Source organism: Serinus canaria, chromosome Z (assembly GCF_022539315.1).
Source record: "Serinus canaria isolate serCan28SL12 chromosome Z, serCan2020, whole genome shotgun sequence".
NCBI lineage: Eukaryota > Metazoa > Chordata > Aves > Passeriformes > Fringillidae > Serinus > Serinus canaria.
In genome coordinates this window covers 37,584,698-37,597,538 of record NC_066343.1, presented here as the reverse complement: position 1 = coordinate 37,597,538, position 12,841 = coordinate 37,584,698, and the positions used below count along the sequence as shown (strand labels likewise).

General features: G+C 39.3%; 2 protein-coding genes across 3 annotated transcripts in view; one reads left to right on the top strand and one right to left on the bottom strand.

Moving 5' to 3' along the window:
• AOPEP (aminopeptidase O (putative)) overlaps nt 1-12,841 on the top strand; it is a 579,142-nt gene that overhangs the window by 337,294 nt on the left and 229,007 nt on the right. The window lies entirely within an intron of this gene.
• The window catches only part of PTCH1 (patched 1), a 67,999-nt gene that overhangs the window by 37,189 nt on the left and 17,969 nt on the right, over nt 1-12,841 (bottom strand). For both annotated transcript variants that reach the window (XM_050986942.1, XM_050986943.1), the window contains exons 3-9: nt 6,356-6,545; nt 5,011-5,080; nt 4,806-4,897; nt 3,186-3,384; nt 2,422-2,543; nt 999-1,146; nt 28-159 (exon numbers count right to left, since the gene is read on the bottom strand). In XM_050986942.1, the coding sequence (XP_050842899.1) occupies nt 28-159; nt 999-1,146; nt 2,422-2,543; nt 3,186-3,384; nt 4,806-4,897; nt 5,011-5,080; nt 6,356-6,545 (953 nt within the window). The remainder of the gene's footprint in view (nt 1-27; nt 160-998; nt 1,147-2,421; nt 2,544-3,185; nt 3,385-4,805; nt 4,898-5,010; nt 5,081-6,355; nt 6,546-12,841) is intronic.

Genomic DNA, 12,841 nt, shown 5'->3' with positions numbered 1-12,841 from the left:
CAAAATGAAATAGATTTATTTTATTACCATTAGTAAGTAGCCACTAGCTACTCGGATAGCACTGACATCAGAAAATGACTTCAAGATGTCATCCAGGGTGGTCGTAGTGAAGGAAAGCACCTTCTGAGTAGAGTTTTGTGCAACACTTTGATGAACAACCTATGAAAAGAAAAATAAAACTTTGTGTGAATAAAGAATTTTTTCACTTTATTTTAGAATTTAGTCAAAAAAAGTCAGTACCATCTTCTACAGCAGACATCTGAAATCAAATTTTTTTTGCCTTAATGTTCCTGCTAAAGCCCACGCTCTACACAAACATTACAGTGATGCTATACAACACTGTGGTGCTTCCTGAATTTTTTCAGGCAATCTGCTGATTACGAGACAGAGTTTGCACCCTCCAGGAAAGCCTACTGCACACCCAGTTTATTACAAACACTTAACTTGAACCCCTTCCTGAAACTCCACAACGCTGCACCAGTTCTGCACTTAACCCAGGCCAGCCATCTCTTTGCCCCTCGCTGCCTGGCCATTTGCAGGGGTCAGAAACAGTGCAGGGTTTGGGACACAGAGGGCAGGCATTGTCACACAGCCTCCTCACCTGGGCTGCTGCTGAGGGAGCAGCCCATGGGTGGCTAATGTTTTCCAGACCCCTTTAGAATAATCATGCCAACCAAAAGCTTTTCAACTCCTGCTAGCTCTTGGTTTTTTTTCTCAGCCCCACCTAAACAAAATTGTCCCAGGCAGCAAAAAGTTAAACCTTCATGGCTTCTCATATAGGAATAACCAAGCAGCTTCTTACTGGGGGTAAAAAAAAAAAGGGGACAAAACCCAAACCAAAAAAAACAACCAACAAGCCACCAAAAGAACTCCTATAAACAGGGAGGCAATGACTCAGTTCTGGGTTAAGCCTATTCCTTAAGGAAATACTATAAAAAGTAGGCAGTGGATCTTAGTAGGACTTTACAGTATGGTATCTAAGTTGTTTTCATTTTTACCTCAACATACATCCTCTGCCAGGCTTCCAGAATTGCTGCTGCCTTGTCCTCGTTCCAGTTGATGTGTGAAACATATTCATACCCCTTGAAATGCTCATACATTTGTTTAGGGGTCATTAACTGAAACATGGTTTGCAAAGCCTGGGCACTGTGACATGGAGAGAAGAAGAGGAGAAATAGGCACAATCTGAGCATTTTCAGGAAAATATTTTCATGGCATGAAGTCCCAAATGCAATTCTAATAGGAGTTCTTGATTTTAGAGGGCACATGCTCGTATTAAAATTGTACAGAGTATAATTGTTCTGCGGTGTATCTGGTGCAGTTGTACTGCTCTATGCAAGTATTGAGGCTAAATCTGTTTTCACTAAAGTTAATAAGAGTTTTGACATTATTTTCAGTAGGATTAGCTTCAGGAGAAAAGAATATAACCCTACAAATCTGTTCTAAAGTTCATGCTTGATAAGACAGATTGCTGTGAGGATGCCACAGGAGCAGTTATTTCTATGAGGTCCTGTAAATGCTGGCAAAATGTCATTTGAAGACCTTGGTCTTTTTTACCCCTTGGAGAGAAGTATTGGATTAAACTCCTCAGGCCTAATAAACAGTGGGGAATACACAAAGGCAATCCATCCTGAATTTCCACAGTATGCAATGCCATCCAACAATTTCAGAATTAGCTAATAACACGAAGAAACCATTAATTAGTAAGAGAAGGAACCATTTTCTTTTTCAATAGAAGTGTCTCACTTGGCTCTTTCTTGAGAGACGTATCAATGTATTGTGTGAATGCTAAAAATTATGCTTAATTTTGTTTAGTATGGCCTGCATTTTTCAGAGTAGCAAATTACACAGTTTTATTCCCCCACTAAAGTCCAGCGTTCTAAGTCTTTGTTCAGAAGTCTAAAACAAAGGGTTTGAATTTGTTTTACTACTCAAAGCTGTATTAACAATCCAGGGACATGAAAATAGTCTATTCCCTGTGTTGACCCTGAATAAAACACTCAGTGGATATTTTGGAATTCTGAGAGAAATCAAATGAGTTAGTATATTACTCACAGTATTTTCCTTCTTTTTTCCTTTGATCACATTTGAAAATGTGATCAAAGGTGTTCAGTGCTTTACACACTGTTCAATGCTTTATACATACATTCTAAACAAAAAAGCTGCCAATAAAAATGTTTCTTTCTGACTGACATACACCATCATTCTGAGATGAGAAGCAGGAAATGATGACAGCACCTTATATTTAAACAACAGCCAAAGCATTCTTTTAAATTCTGCTCTCTTGAGGCGTGTCACCCTGAAGCGAAATTTATAATACATGTGAAGGGGCAATAGAGTTTGCATCATCCTCCTACTGTGTCTCAAAAAATGAATCCTAACAAATTAAAACTGACATTTTCTTTAAATATTTTTTTTTACCTGACAAGTTTACCAGAACTGTTCTTGACTGTACCACCTATAATCAGCTCCTCCTGCCAATGCATGTACTTTCTTGATAGTCCATAGCATCCACCACTCAAAACAAGGGCTACATCAAGAGGCTAGAAAAAGTTACAAAGAAGCAGTTAACAGGTTTCATAACTTTATAAATTCATACCTTAATTCAGCACCCAGTGAACTAGAATCATGAATTTTAAAGACCACCTGGGTAGTCTACTAGAAGAAAGGCATTCAACAAATCAAGCTAAGAAATCACCTTGTTGACCAAATGGCAATTCCTCCAAAGTCTAGTGTGACTGATGAAGGGATATATAAATTTGAGGCTTATGACTTCTAATTCATCACCAAAAAAATCAACAAAACTGGCGCTACTTGAGGAAAGGCTTTTCTGCCTGGCACAGGGGTGCAGCAGCAGCAGCTGTGTTCCAGCAGTGGCTATTGTCTGCCTGAGGCACCGGTTTGCAGAAATGCCACATCACTGCAGTGCCACAGCAACAGCTGACAACTGTACTTTCATTCTAAATGTACAGGATTAAGCATTGCATCACACAACGAGGCAAAATCCATGACAGTGAGCTAACAGTAGTCAGCAGGAACAGAAAAATGACATCATGCAAGAACACAAGCTATATACAGCTCGGAAGAAAATGGTACTTTCTTCTGGTCTGTTTGACCTTCCCCCCCAACACTCCCCACCCCCCAGCCTCCCTTGAAAAGACATGCACAAGGACAAGCAAACTTACTTTGGTGGAATTTTTATTGGGAGCTGTGATTGGGCAATCGGGATCAGCAGGATTCAGGCAGGGTCGATCCATATAACCATGACCAACCTCCGCTTTATTCAGCATTTCTTCCCAGCTCTCCACTTGGTAGTTTATTTTCTTTAACTCTTCCAAGAATTCTAAGGGGTCAAAGTTGATCCACTGCAAAGGAGGCTTCCCTCTGCAAGAGCAACCAGGAGAAAAAGACACATAGAAAGAAGACAAAAGAAGTTCTGAAATAAACATACTTTAAAATTCATGTTTGAACAAATAACTGAGTTATTTTCTGCTACACATTAAAACCTTTTCTGGTAAAGCTGTTTCATAAAATGTAAGGCATGCTTTAATGAGATTTGTTTATGTACTTTTCTTGAAGCCCAGTTGTAATTTGAACAAAAATACTTGGTTCTTACAAAGCTATCTTGTAAAACTGGTTAAAAATACTTTCACTTACAAACAAAGCAAAACAAATTATCAAGAACCTAAATAACAAAAAAGCAGCCAACTGCTGCTTCAAAGAATTAGGGGGGAGGGGAAAGGGGCAGAAGAGAGGGGGCTGAGGAAAGAAAGCCTTTCTCATAGTATCAGATTACTTCTTGCTAGTCTAATAATCATCTTGCAAATGTAATCAATCAATATAACTGATCTTTGTTTATCTGTAACAATACTGTGCTCCTTCAAATGCCCTTGCAGCTTGACTATCAAGCATCAAGCCTTCCTGCTACCATGGCTGTCACCACTATCAGTGCCACGTCTCCCACCCCCCACTTCTGAATTTGTGATGATGACAGACCAGAAAGGCTTTTGACTGCCTTATTCTGTGGTTCAAACCACACTGTATCTGCTTAACCAGGCTTAAGTCATTATTCTGAATCTCCCAACCAGAAAACACAAACCCCCTTATTTCCCCATCTAAAACTGTACACTAAAGGTTAGGAGATGGCCATTGCAAATTGCTTTTGCAGAGACATGCAAACCAGGACAGAAACAATAACTCAAATGCTAACTCTTGCATAATTAACAGAAAATGCCTGCACAGATTAACAATTAACTCTTTAAAGAACTCAGGCCATCTAATATCACACTCGTAAACTGTGAGAAACCATCCATAAAAGATACTATATGGTTTCTTTAATGGTCTCTGAAGCAAAGGATTTGTTCTTTATTCCTCGTGAAGACGTGGGAATTAACCCAAGACATTTTCTTAGGTCTAAAATTCCCAGCCAACCAATGTTTTGGTATTTTATGGGGTAAAAAAAATCCATCAGAAACAACTTTGTTCTGGGGATAAAAAAAAAGGCAAAGCATAAAATTCTTAAAGCTCCAACTCAGAAGTTACATTTTAATTCACATGCCAGCAACATAGGAAAAATAATAGAGGATTTAAATTGAGGTTTACAAATAATCTCACAGAAATAGGTAAACATTGTGTTAAATGAAAAAAAAAATCCACGAGTATTTTTAATGCAGATACCTACACTTCATATTTTATTTTTCCTGTTAAATCAGAATATGAATAAACAATGAAAATGAAACAAACACTGTACACAGTTATACATTTTAAAACATTCAGATAAGAAAATTATGAAAAAACATCCTTACAATAGATAGGCAGTTCCTGACTGTAGCTTTGCTCCTTCCCAGAAGCAGTCCAAAGGAGTGATAATTAAGCAAGGATAAAGATATTCTATGATCTGTCAAAATCAGAAAGAGGAAAAAACACAGTCACATGAGAATATAATCAATGCAGCACAAGCTGAATCATGAAAATATACAAACCTTGTAATCAAATGCCTGCTACACATACCTGGTCCATGTAACCTGCTTCTGTGATGAGTTCTCCTGATTTGTAACACAAATGTTCCAATTTCCACTGTCTGTAAGAAATATGAAGGACAAATATTTTCTTCTTGCACAATTACTGAGAAATAATTTTGAAAATGAAACAGACATTTAAAGCTGTGACTCATATACACACACCAGCCTCAAGCAGCAAATCATTGAGTAAGGCAAACATTATTAAAAATAGATATGTTAGACCTCACCAAAAAAAAAAAAATCCTTTCTTTATTTCAGTTGTTTCCATATTCTCTGTATAACTCATTGAAAATAAGGGAGGTGCTTTAGTACACACAGGCTAGTCAGCACATGCTAATGGGACAAAAATACACTTTATATTTTTGTCAGTCTCATTTATATGAGACTACTTGTGACTTAAGATATCACATGGTAACACCAGTAAGAGAAAAGCCACCTCCAGCTCAGAGGACTCAAATATAATCAGCAGACCAAGACAGGCAGAGGAAAATAAACCATTAAGATTCCTGCCTTCCTATTTCAGCTGCATTACAACTTCCACTACCATGGCTTCTAATGACTTAGACAGGGCAGGAGCTGTGTAAAAGGTAACTGGAGCCTTAGCAGTAGCTCATGGAGGAGCCAGCTGGGTGTGCTGAAAAGATCTGCTGAAAGAGAGGGAACTTTGTGCCTCACAGGCAGGACTCCTAGGCACATACTGTCCAAGTAGTAACCCTGGCAGAACCATTTTTCAGGGAGCCATCCTAGCCCTTTGGTGCCGGTACCTTCCTGATGTCCCGAGGTGCACCATTATTTTTCTGTTGGAAAACACACAACTGCCAACCATGAGTATAGGGCCACAGACACTCTCGAAGGCACAGTCTGTTGTCTATGTTATTAAACAGCTCTTATTCCACCTGCTGATATTTCCAACACATCAGCCAAACTATTGGAAGAACACTAGCCTCTGCCACTCTTTACAGCCATTATGTACCTCGTTACGACATTAGCAAGTGAATTCAACTCTAGTATGGAAGGATTTTCAGTGTTATGAATCCTATCCATAAGGTTCTAGGTTTAAGATCACAGACATTATACCTTTACCTAAAGAAATGCTGCATGTTGTGGCATGTCTCACATAGCGCCACTTCCCCCATATTACTTGTTAAATGCCAGTTTATCACCGCTATTATGCCACAGTGTCAAGCTATCAGAAACCAGTGACACTCAAGTCAAAACACAGCCCCAAGGGAAAGGCTCAGAAGTGCTAACCATTTGAAAACACATTGAGGAAAGCACACATCCATTTTTCAGCTACTGTTTATGATCAAGAAAACTTTTGATTTTCCCCTCACCTGTTGTACATATAGACATGTACTCTGCTGGCCTGAAGCGCAGACTCAAGGTGCTGTCGCAGTGCTTCTGTTGTTAGTACATTAGCACCATCTTCCTGTGGAGTCTGGATCATGAGCTGGGGGTTGAACATGGCCTCTTCTCCAATCTTCTGCCGTGTGTAATTTAACTCCCGACTCACTCGTCCACCAACTGATGGATAAATATTAAGGACTTCATATTAGCCAGTACCTGCTTATTCTACATTCTCTAGTCAGAAAACCCTGACTGTGTGCAGGGCCTATTCTTTCTCAAACTGATCACTGTGTAACTCTAAAACTAAGAACAACTTTTAGCATTTCTGAAAAAAACAACACATTCCTCATTACAATACCTTTACTGCTACTGTAATGAAACATCGATGCATAAACCAGAGCCTCTGTTTTTTCTATATTATGACCAATATCCCAAGTGTAAAAATTAAAGAAGAGGAAGAAAAAACTTTACCGGGCAGACCAGAAGAAATACTATGTTACAATTTCTTATACTTGTATGTAGTCTGCTCCAAAAGCACATTTCAAGAGAATGGCTTTAATTTACACTCGTCTACTAAATAATTTGGCAAAGATAGAAGGCAAATGTTTCTCTTTGGTATAAAAAAAAAAAAAGGTGGGGGGGGGAGGGAAAGAGTAAGTGAGCAGAAGTATTTCTTTCAGCCTTAAATAAAAAAAAAATAAAAATGCAGGTTCATAAAAAGAGATGCAATTTGAGTGTAGCAGAAAGGTCTGTCTAATTTACCCCAGTGGCCCAGTACCTGGCTGTGATGCAGGAGATTGCTCATGTGCAACAACATCTGTTTCTAAACCCACACGAGCAGAACGGTGTGCTCCATATTAAAACATGGTGGGGGAAAAAAGAAAAAATAAAAAAAAAAGAGGCAGAGGGAGCCTGCAGAGTCGACAGGCTCTAGAGGGAGCTACACACAGTTTGCCTCACCAGAAAACATTGCATAGGAATGGAAAACTGACTTCCCTTCCACAAAAACCCCAGCCAGCTAGAGTTCATATACTTCATATAACCTCCCCTGTAGTCTCTCTAGCCAATGCATGTGGGAGGCAACGTCAATTAATTCAGCCTAATAGCTGAATCAAGACCACATCCAGATGAGGAGGACAAGAATGCAAATCCAAGCTACAGATCTGGTCTAATTTGTTACATTTTTCTCAGTCCTAGTAAGCTTGACACTGGTGATCTGAATTACTGCCAAAGTTTAGCTCGCAACAGTGTGAACAGAAATTAAGCACATATATTTATTTCTTCCTAGGTCATATAGCAGAAGACTGATCCATAACCAGTTGGCAGAGTGGGAGATGAGATTCCTGAGCCTGAACAGGGACATACTTTTTCAATCACTTGGGCCCTCAACCCACCCGTAACACCCCTGGGGCTAAAACGACCACCAGGCAAGAAGCTGGGCCCCTGCATGCATAAAACTGTCAGAATGAGACCCTCAACAATTAAACCATACAGACATTCTGGCACAAAGCATTGCTTAATTTCTCGTTCAAGGATTCTTTGAAGAAATAAGTGTTTCCACAACACACCCAATTTTTTTTCAGCCTGTCACATGTGGGATTACCTCCTTTATACCATGGAACAGAGACTAGCTCACAGAATGCAAAACAAAACAAAACAAAATAAATCAAAGTACAACCTTTTACCTAGAGTCCCTTTAGAACTTTTTAACATCACTCTTACTACAGTGACAGGACATACTATCATTGAGACTGCATTTGCATGGTAACAAAATGCTATTGCTAATTCTTATCAAGATTTAAACTCTAAAAATACTTTCATTCATCAGCCCCGGGTTTATGCTCACTGCTCTCTTTCCACGGTATTGCACCAATCAGTAGTCCTTGATACTTGGATTTTAATTCATTTTATAGGAATATGAGAAATAAGGGAGCAGAGTTATCCTAATCTGTATGTCTTGTAACCAGATCCTTCTTTCACAACCCTTTACATTGCAAGTGCTTCAAAGACAAAGTGACTCTCCCTCTTTTGTCTCTCAATGCCAGTCAAGACAATAAAGCCCCAATGTTAAGAGGACTGGGGAGTCTACCATAAACTTCTACTCCTGGTACTGTATTCTCTTCCATTCCACCCACACTTTCCTTCTGAATTTAACCAGAACTTGAACCAACAAATCATACTTCATGCAAGACAAGGGCATCATTCCCACCTCTGCTGAAAGTGACCAACTATTTACTATCAACAGAGATGATCGCTCCCTAATCAAGGTCCTGTCAAACCATGTTAACTTCACTGAACAAGGCAGATCTAGCTAATCAAAATTGCATCATGCAAGTCAGTCATCAGAACAGAAGCTGTTTTTTCCCTTTCTAACTTTCAACCAGGAGTAGCAAAACCACCCAAGAAGCTGGGCACGGTTTCCAGAACCCATCAGCAGATCTGCTTCACATTCTTCTTAAGGCATTTCACTATTTAACTATTCCTTTGATGGGTCCATTACCTACATTTCTTCTGCCAAACATAGTAAAAGTAGCTCCAAATATTGCAAATATTTTATACAATGTAACAGTCAGGTACAAAAAAAAAAAAAAATCACATGTGTACATTGACAGAATTTTCATCTGCAAAACCAGGTTACGTTAAAACATATGGACAGAGCAGAAGCCAATGAACACATCAGTGGTCTTTCAACATATTAGGAGTAAAAGAGAGCAAAAGGGAGGGAAAAACCAAAAAAAGGAGGAAGTTTTTACCAGTTATGCTTCAATTTATTTCAATTAAAAGTTTGCAAATTACAGTGGAGCCTGCCATACTTACATATCTTCTACCTGCACAACCAGCACAATTAGCTGAACGGGTATTATTTTAAAATCAAGCCTCTTGTTGCTCATGTTTCCCCCCCACCCCGATTACCCACAAGTAGTGCAAAAACTTAGGAGAGAAATTACTAAAAATGTCACAGAAATGTACTAAAGCCACTGTGCTGGATATATCTATTACCTGCAAGACTCACACATTCTGCAGGAATTCATTCCTTACACTGGTTAAAAAAAAAAAAAAAAAAAAAACAACAAAAACATTGCAGTCATGATAGTATTTCCACACCATAGGACAAACAATATAATGGAAAATATGATCAATGAACAAAATGCTGGTGTTTTGTGGTTTTCCTTTATGGACTCTGTTTTCTTCTGCTTGGTAACAGCAACATTTTACACTCAAAATGTTACTAACAAAAATTTTTTGTATGGCATACATACTTCCAATTCTATTTCATATCAAAGACAGACAAAACCATCTCACTTTAATATTCTGATGAAAAAATCCACATATCACTGTCCTTTTTTGATATACCAAAAGCCACTTGATGGCATTCTAGTCTTTTATTACATGATTCCTTATGATTAGTTACGTAGGTTGTTGAGTTAGCAGCAAGAATTCCCATAATCAAAAGATGAGTTAAGTAGCAGGTCAATGCAGAGTCTCATGACTGGTGATAAGACAGTGCAGTGGCTTGTACACTACCCCTCCAGCAGTGTCATGGGTTTCTGTCCATGAAAAATGAGATACCATGCCATCTGTGTGACTTGGCTACAATTTTTTTTGTTAAGGGGAAAAAAAAACCGGCAAAGTAGCAACACCAATGTCCTGGCATTATTTCACATTTAATGTACCTGTTTCTAATTCTCAAGGATGTATTTGAAGGCCATTGCTCATCATGAAACAGTGTAACTGACAGCATCTCTACTGCTGAGGGTTAGTTATTGTTAAAAACTGGTTTTTTTCAGAGAAGAGTAAAGAGTCTTCCTCCTTCCCATCCTCTTTGATATCCACAGGCTTCCCTCTTAGCTCTTTGCCAGAACACTCCAGATGAGCCTTGAGCGAGTCAGCATCCCACACCATGAAACAAGCTGCTGCTCCTCCTGAGCCACCCCAACAACTGGAACAGAAGCTGGACAAGGTAATTTGCACTAAGACTGGTACATAACACTGACACACCCTTCAATGAGGTAACAATAAGACTGATTTTTTTCATTGGCACAATTTTTGACACATTTCCTTCCACTGACTTAGTATCCATTTTGAAGTTCCTGTGTCATTCAGCTTGTGTGCTCATTCCACTGAGAATGTCAGTCTTATCTACACCTTTCTCACAGCCAAAGTGAAAATTTACATGGCACTATATTAACATGTTTACAAAGAAGTCTGGAATCCATCACTGCAGTCCCTTCCATACCAAGTAGCCTGAGGAGTAAATTTGACCTCTCTCTCACTTAGAGATCAATGCTAGAACAAGCCATCAGGGATAGCCAGAAGTCACTGCTTATTAATTGACTGTCCAGTGGCTCTGAAGGCATTAAATACTTATTTTTCAGAGTGTCTTACAATGTTCCACTTCAGGTTACTGGAATTGCATCACATAGCTAGAGGTTTCTTTATTTTTCTTGGATGTGAACACTACCTCTATTAACCACTCAATAGTTACCTTGTGCACTACCACACAACCAGTAGCTTAGACAGCAAGCTCTCTCTAAAAAAGAAGAGCTTTTTTAGAGAAAAAAATTCCCAAGAGAAACATTTGCGATAAAAATGTTCGCCTACCAATGTGGAGGACAGACTTGGAGAAACCAATCAAGTTTCTCACAAATACATACTAGTTTTGGAGCCTAAATTCTCAGACAAATTTTAGGTACACAAACAATTTTCTGGAGAACCTCCCTTTTGAAGATTATGGGCCTCAAGGTGTTTCCATTTGAGCACCTGAGGGGCAAGACACAGTTCTGCTTTGTTTGAGCAACACCACCTTTTTAATTTTTTTCAGGACTATAAATGTGTAGCATTAGAGCAATTCAGCAACCTTGTGCCAGCGAAAACTCAAAGCAACAGAATCATGCCTCTAATAATCATGGACATCTCACACAAGCAATGTTTTTGTTTCATGTCCTTGAAAGATGCTGACATTTTTGATAAATCAGGCATATGGATAAGTATCCCTTGCAGCACCTATTTTATGGATATAGCCAAGGCAGGGAACCTTTGCAATACTTGTAATCACTAGAGCAGAAGGCATAGAAAATAAAAACCCCTTACAACCCAGTTGATCACATAGAAAGACTGGATAATATTCCAACATGTTCATCTGGGTCTCAGCCTTCACCAACCAACACAAAAAGCAGCAGTGTACAGAGAAAGATGCTAGACTTACATGGAGAACAGACATCCTGCCTCCACCTTGCCTTCTCACCCTTCAGCACCCTCTCTCTGCCAGGATGGGAACCAGAAAGGGACTTCATACCTCTCTCCTTGACACCCTGCACAGCCCATATTCCTCAGCTTTGACTGCCACTATGGGCTTTCTTCTACTCCACTTCCTCATGGAATGCTGTTCCCGTGTGCATCTCTGTAACACCTGTGTACAGGTGCTACTCAAACACTTAGCAATGAAGCTAGTTTCAGTCCATCACAGTGGTGCACGCGTAAGAACAGTGGGACACAGTTCTGCTCCCCTACCCTAACTGGGTACCATGGTCACAATCAGTCACACATGCCACAGGGCAGAAAGCAGCTCCTAAGGACACCAGTGACAATCTCTGTTTTTACTGATAAAGAACACAGACCTCATGAGTAAAAAGCACAGCAGCCAAATACTATTCACAAAGGGTTGAAACCTCCTATAAAGAAACTGATATAAAGAGTTGAAGTTCTACAGCAGATATGAAGACTATCCTGTCTCTTACTGGGCACAGAAAAATAATGGCCTTTTGATTTAAAGCTTCCTGTTGCTCTCTAGGGAGTTCTGTCTTCATGTTCTCTCAGATGTTTGAGCTTGTCTGGTGCTGCTCTTTGTCAGCAACAGAATATAGTTTTTCTGCACACAGACAGTTTTAGTCAGCATCCTGACAGAAGAGCAGGGAAGACAGCACCTTCCCCAGAATTATCATTCTTTAGGCCTGACAGGCAAAACCATTTACTGGGAGAAAGCGCAAAACACCTTCTGGAAGTCTAAGTTTAGTTGGTAGCAGAAATGGGATTGGTTGGAACGCCCACTTCTTTAAACTTTTAAAACATCTTCTGCTTGTAGAGCCACATTTGCTGTTGGTTTATATGGTCGATCTCTGAATGTATTAACTACTCTGAGATACTGATACATCTAATGATGTATCTAATGATGCTAAGGATGGCTGTCATAAATCCATCAGGATTACATTATAAAAACATAATGCAAAAGTAAAGACTTCACAGAAAGTGAATGAAACTGAGCTACCAAATAAAATCTCTTGAGAAATGGTGAGCTTACAAGAGCTAGAACACAGTGGTTAACAATCAGCGTCTTAAAGAGATTACATGGTCATTCAGTGGCCTGTGCAGCAGCTCAATAAAAAAAATCATATTAATCATGTAGCTAGACATGATCTCTGCGAGCACTGCCCTACAGGCAGTCAGAAATTGCATGCTGTGTCTGTCTAGTTTTT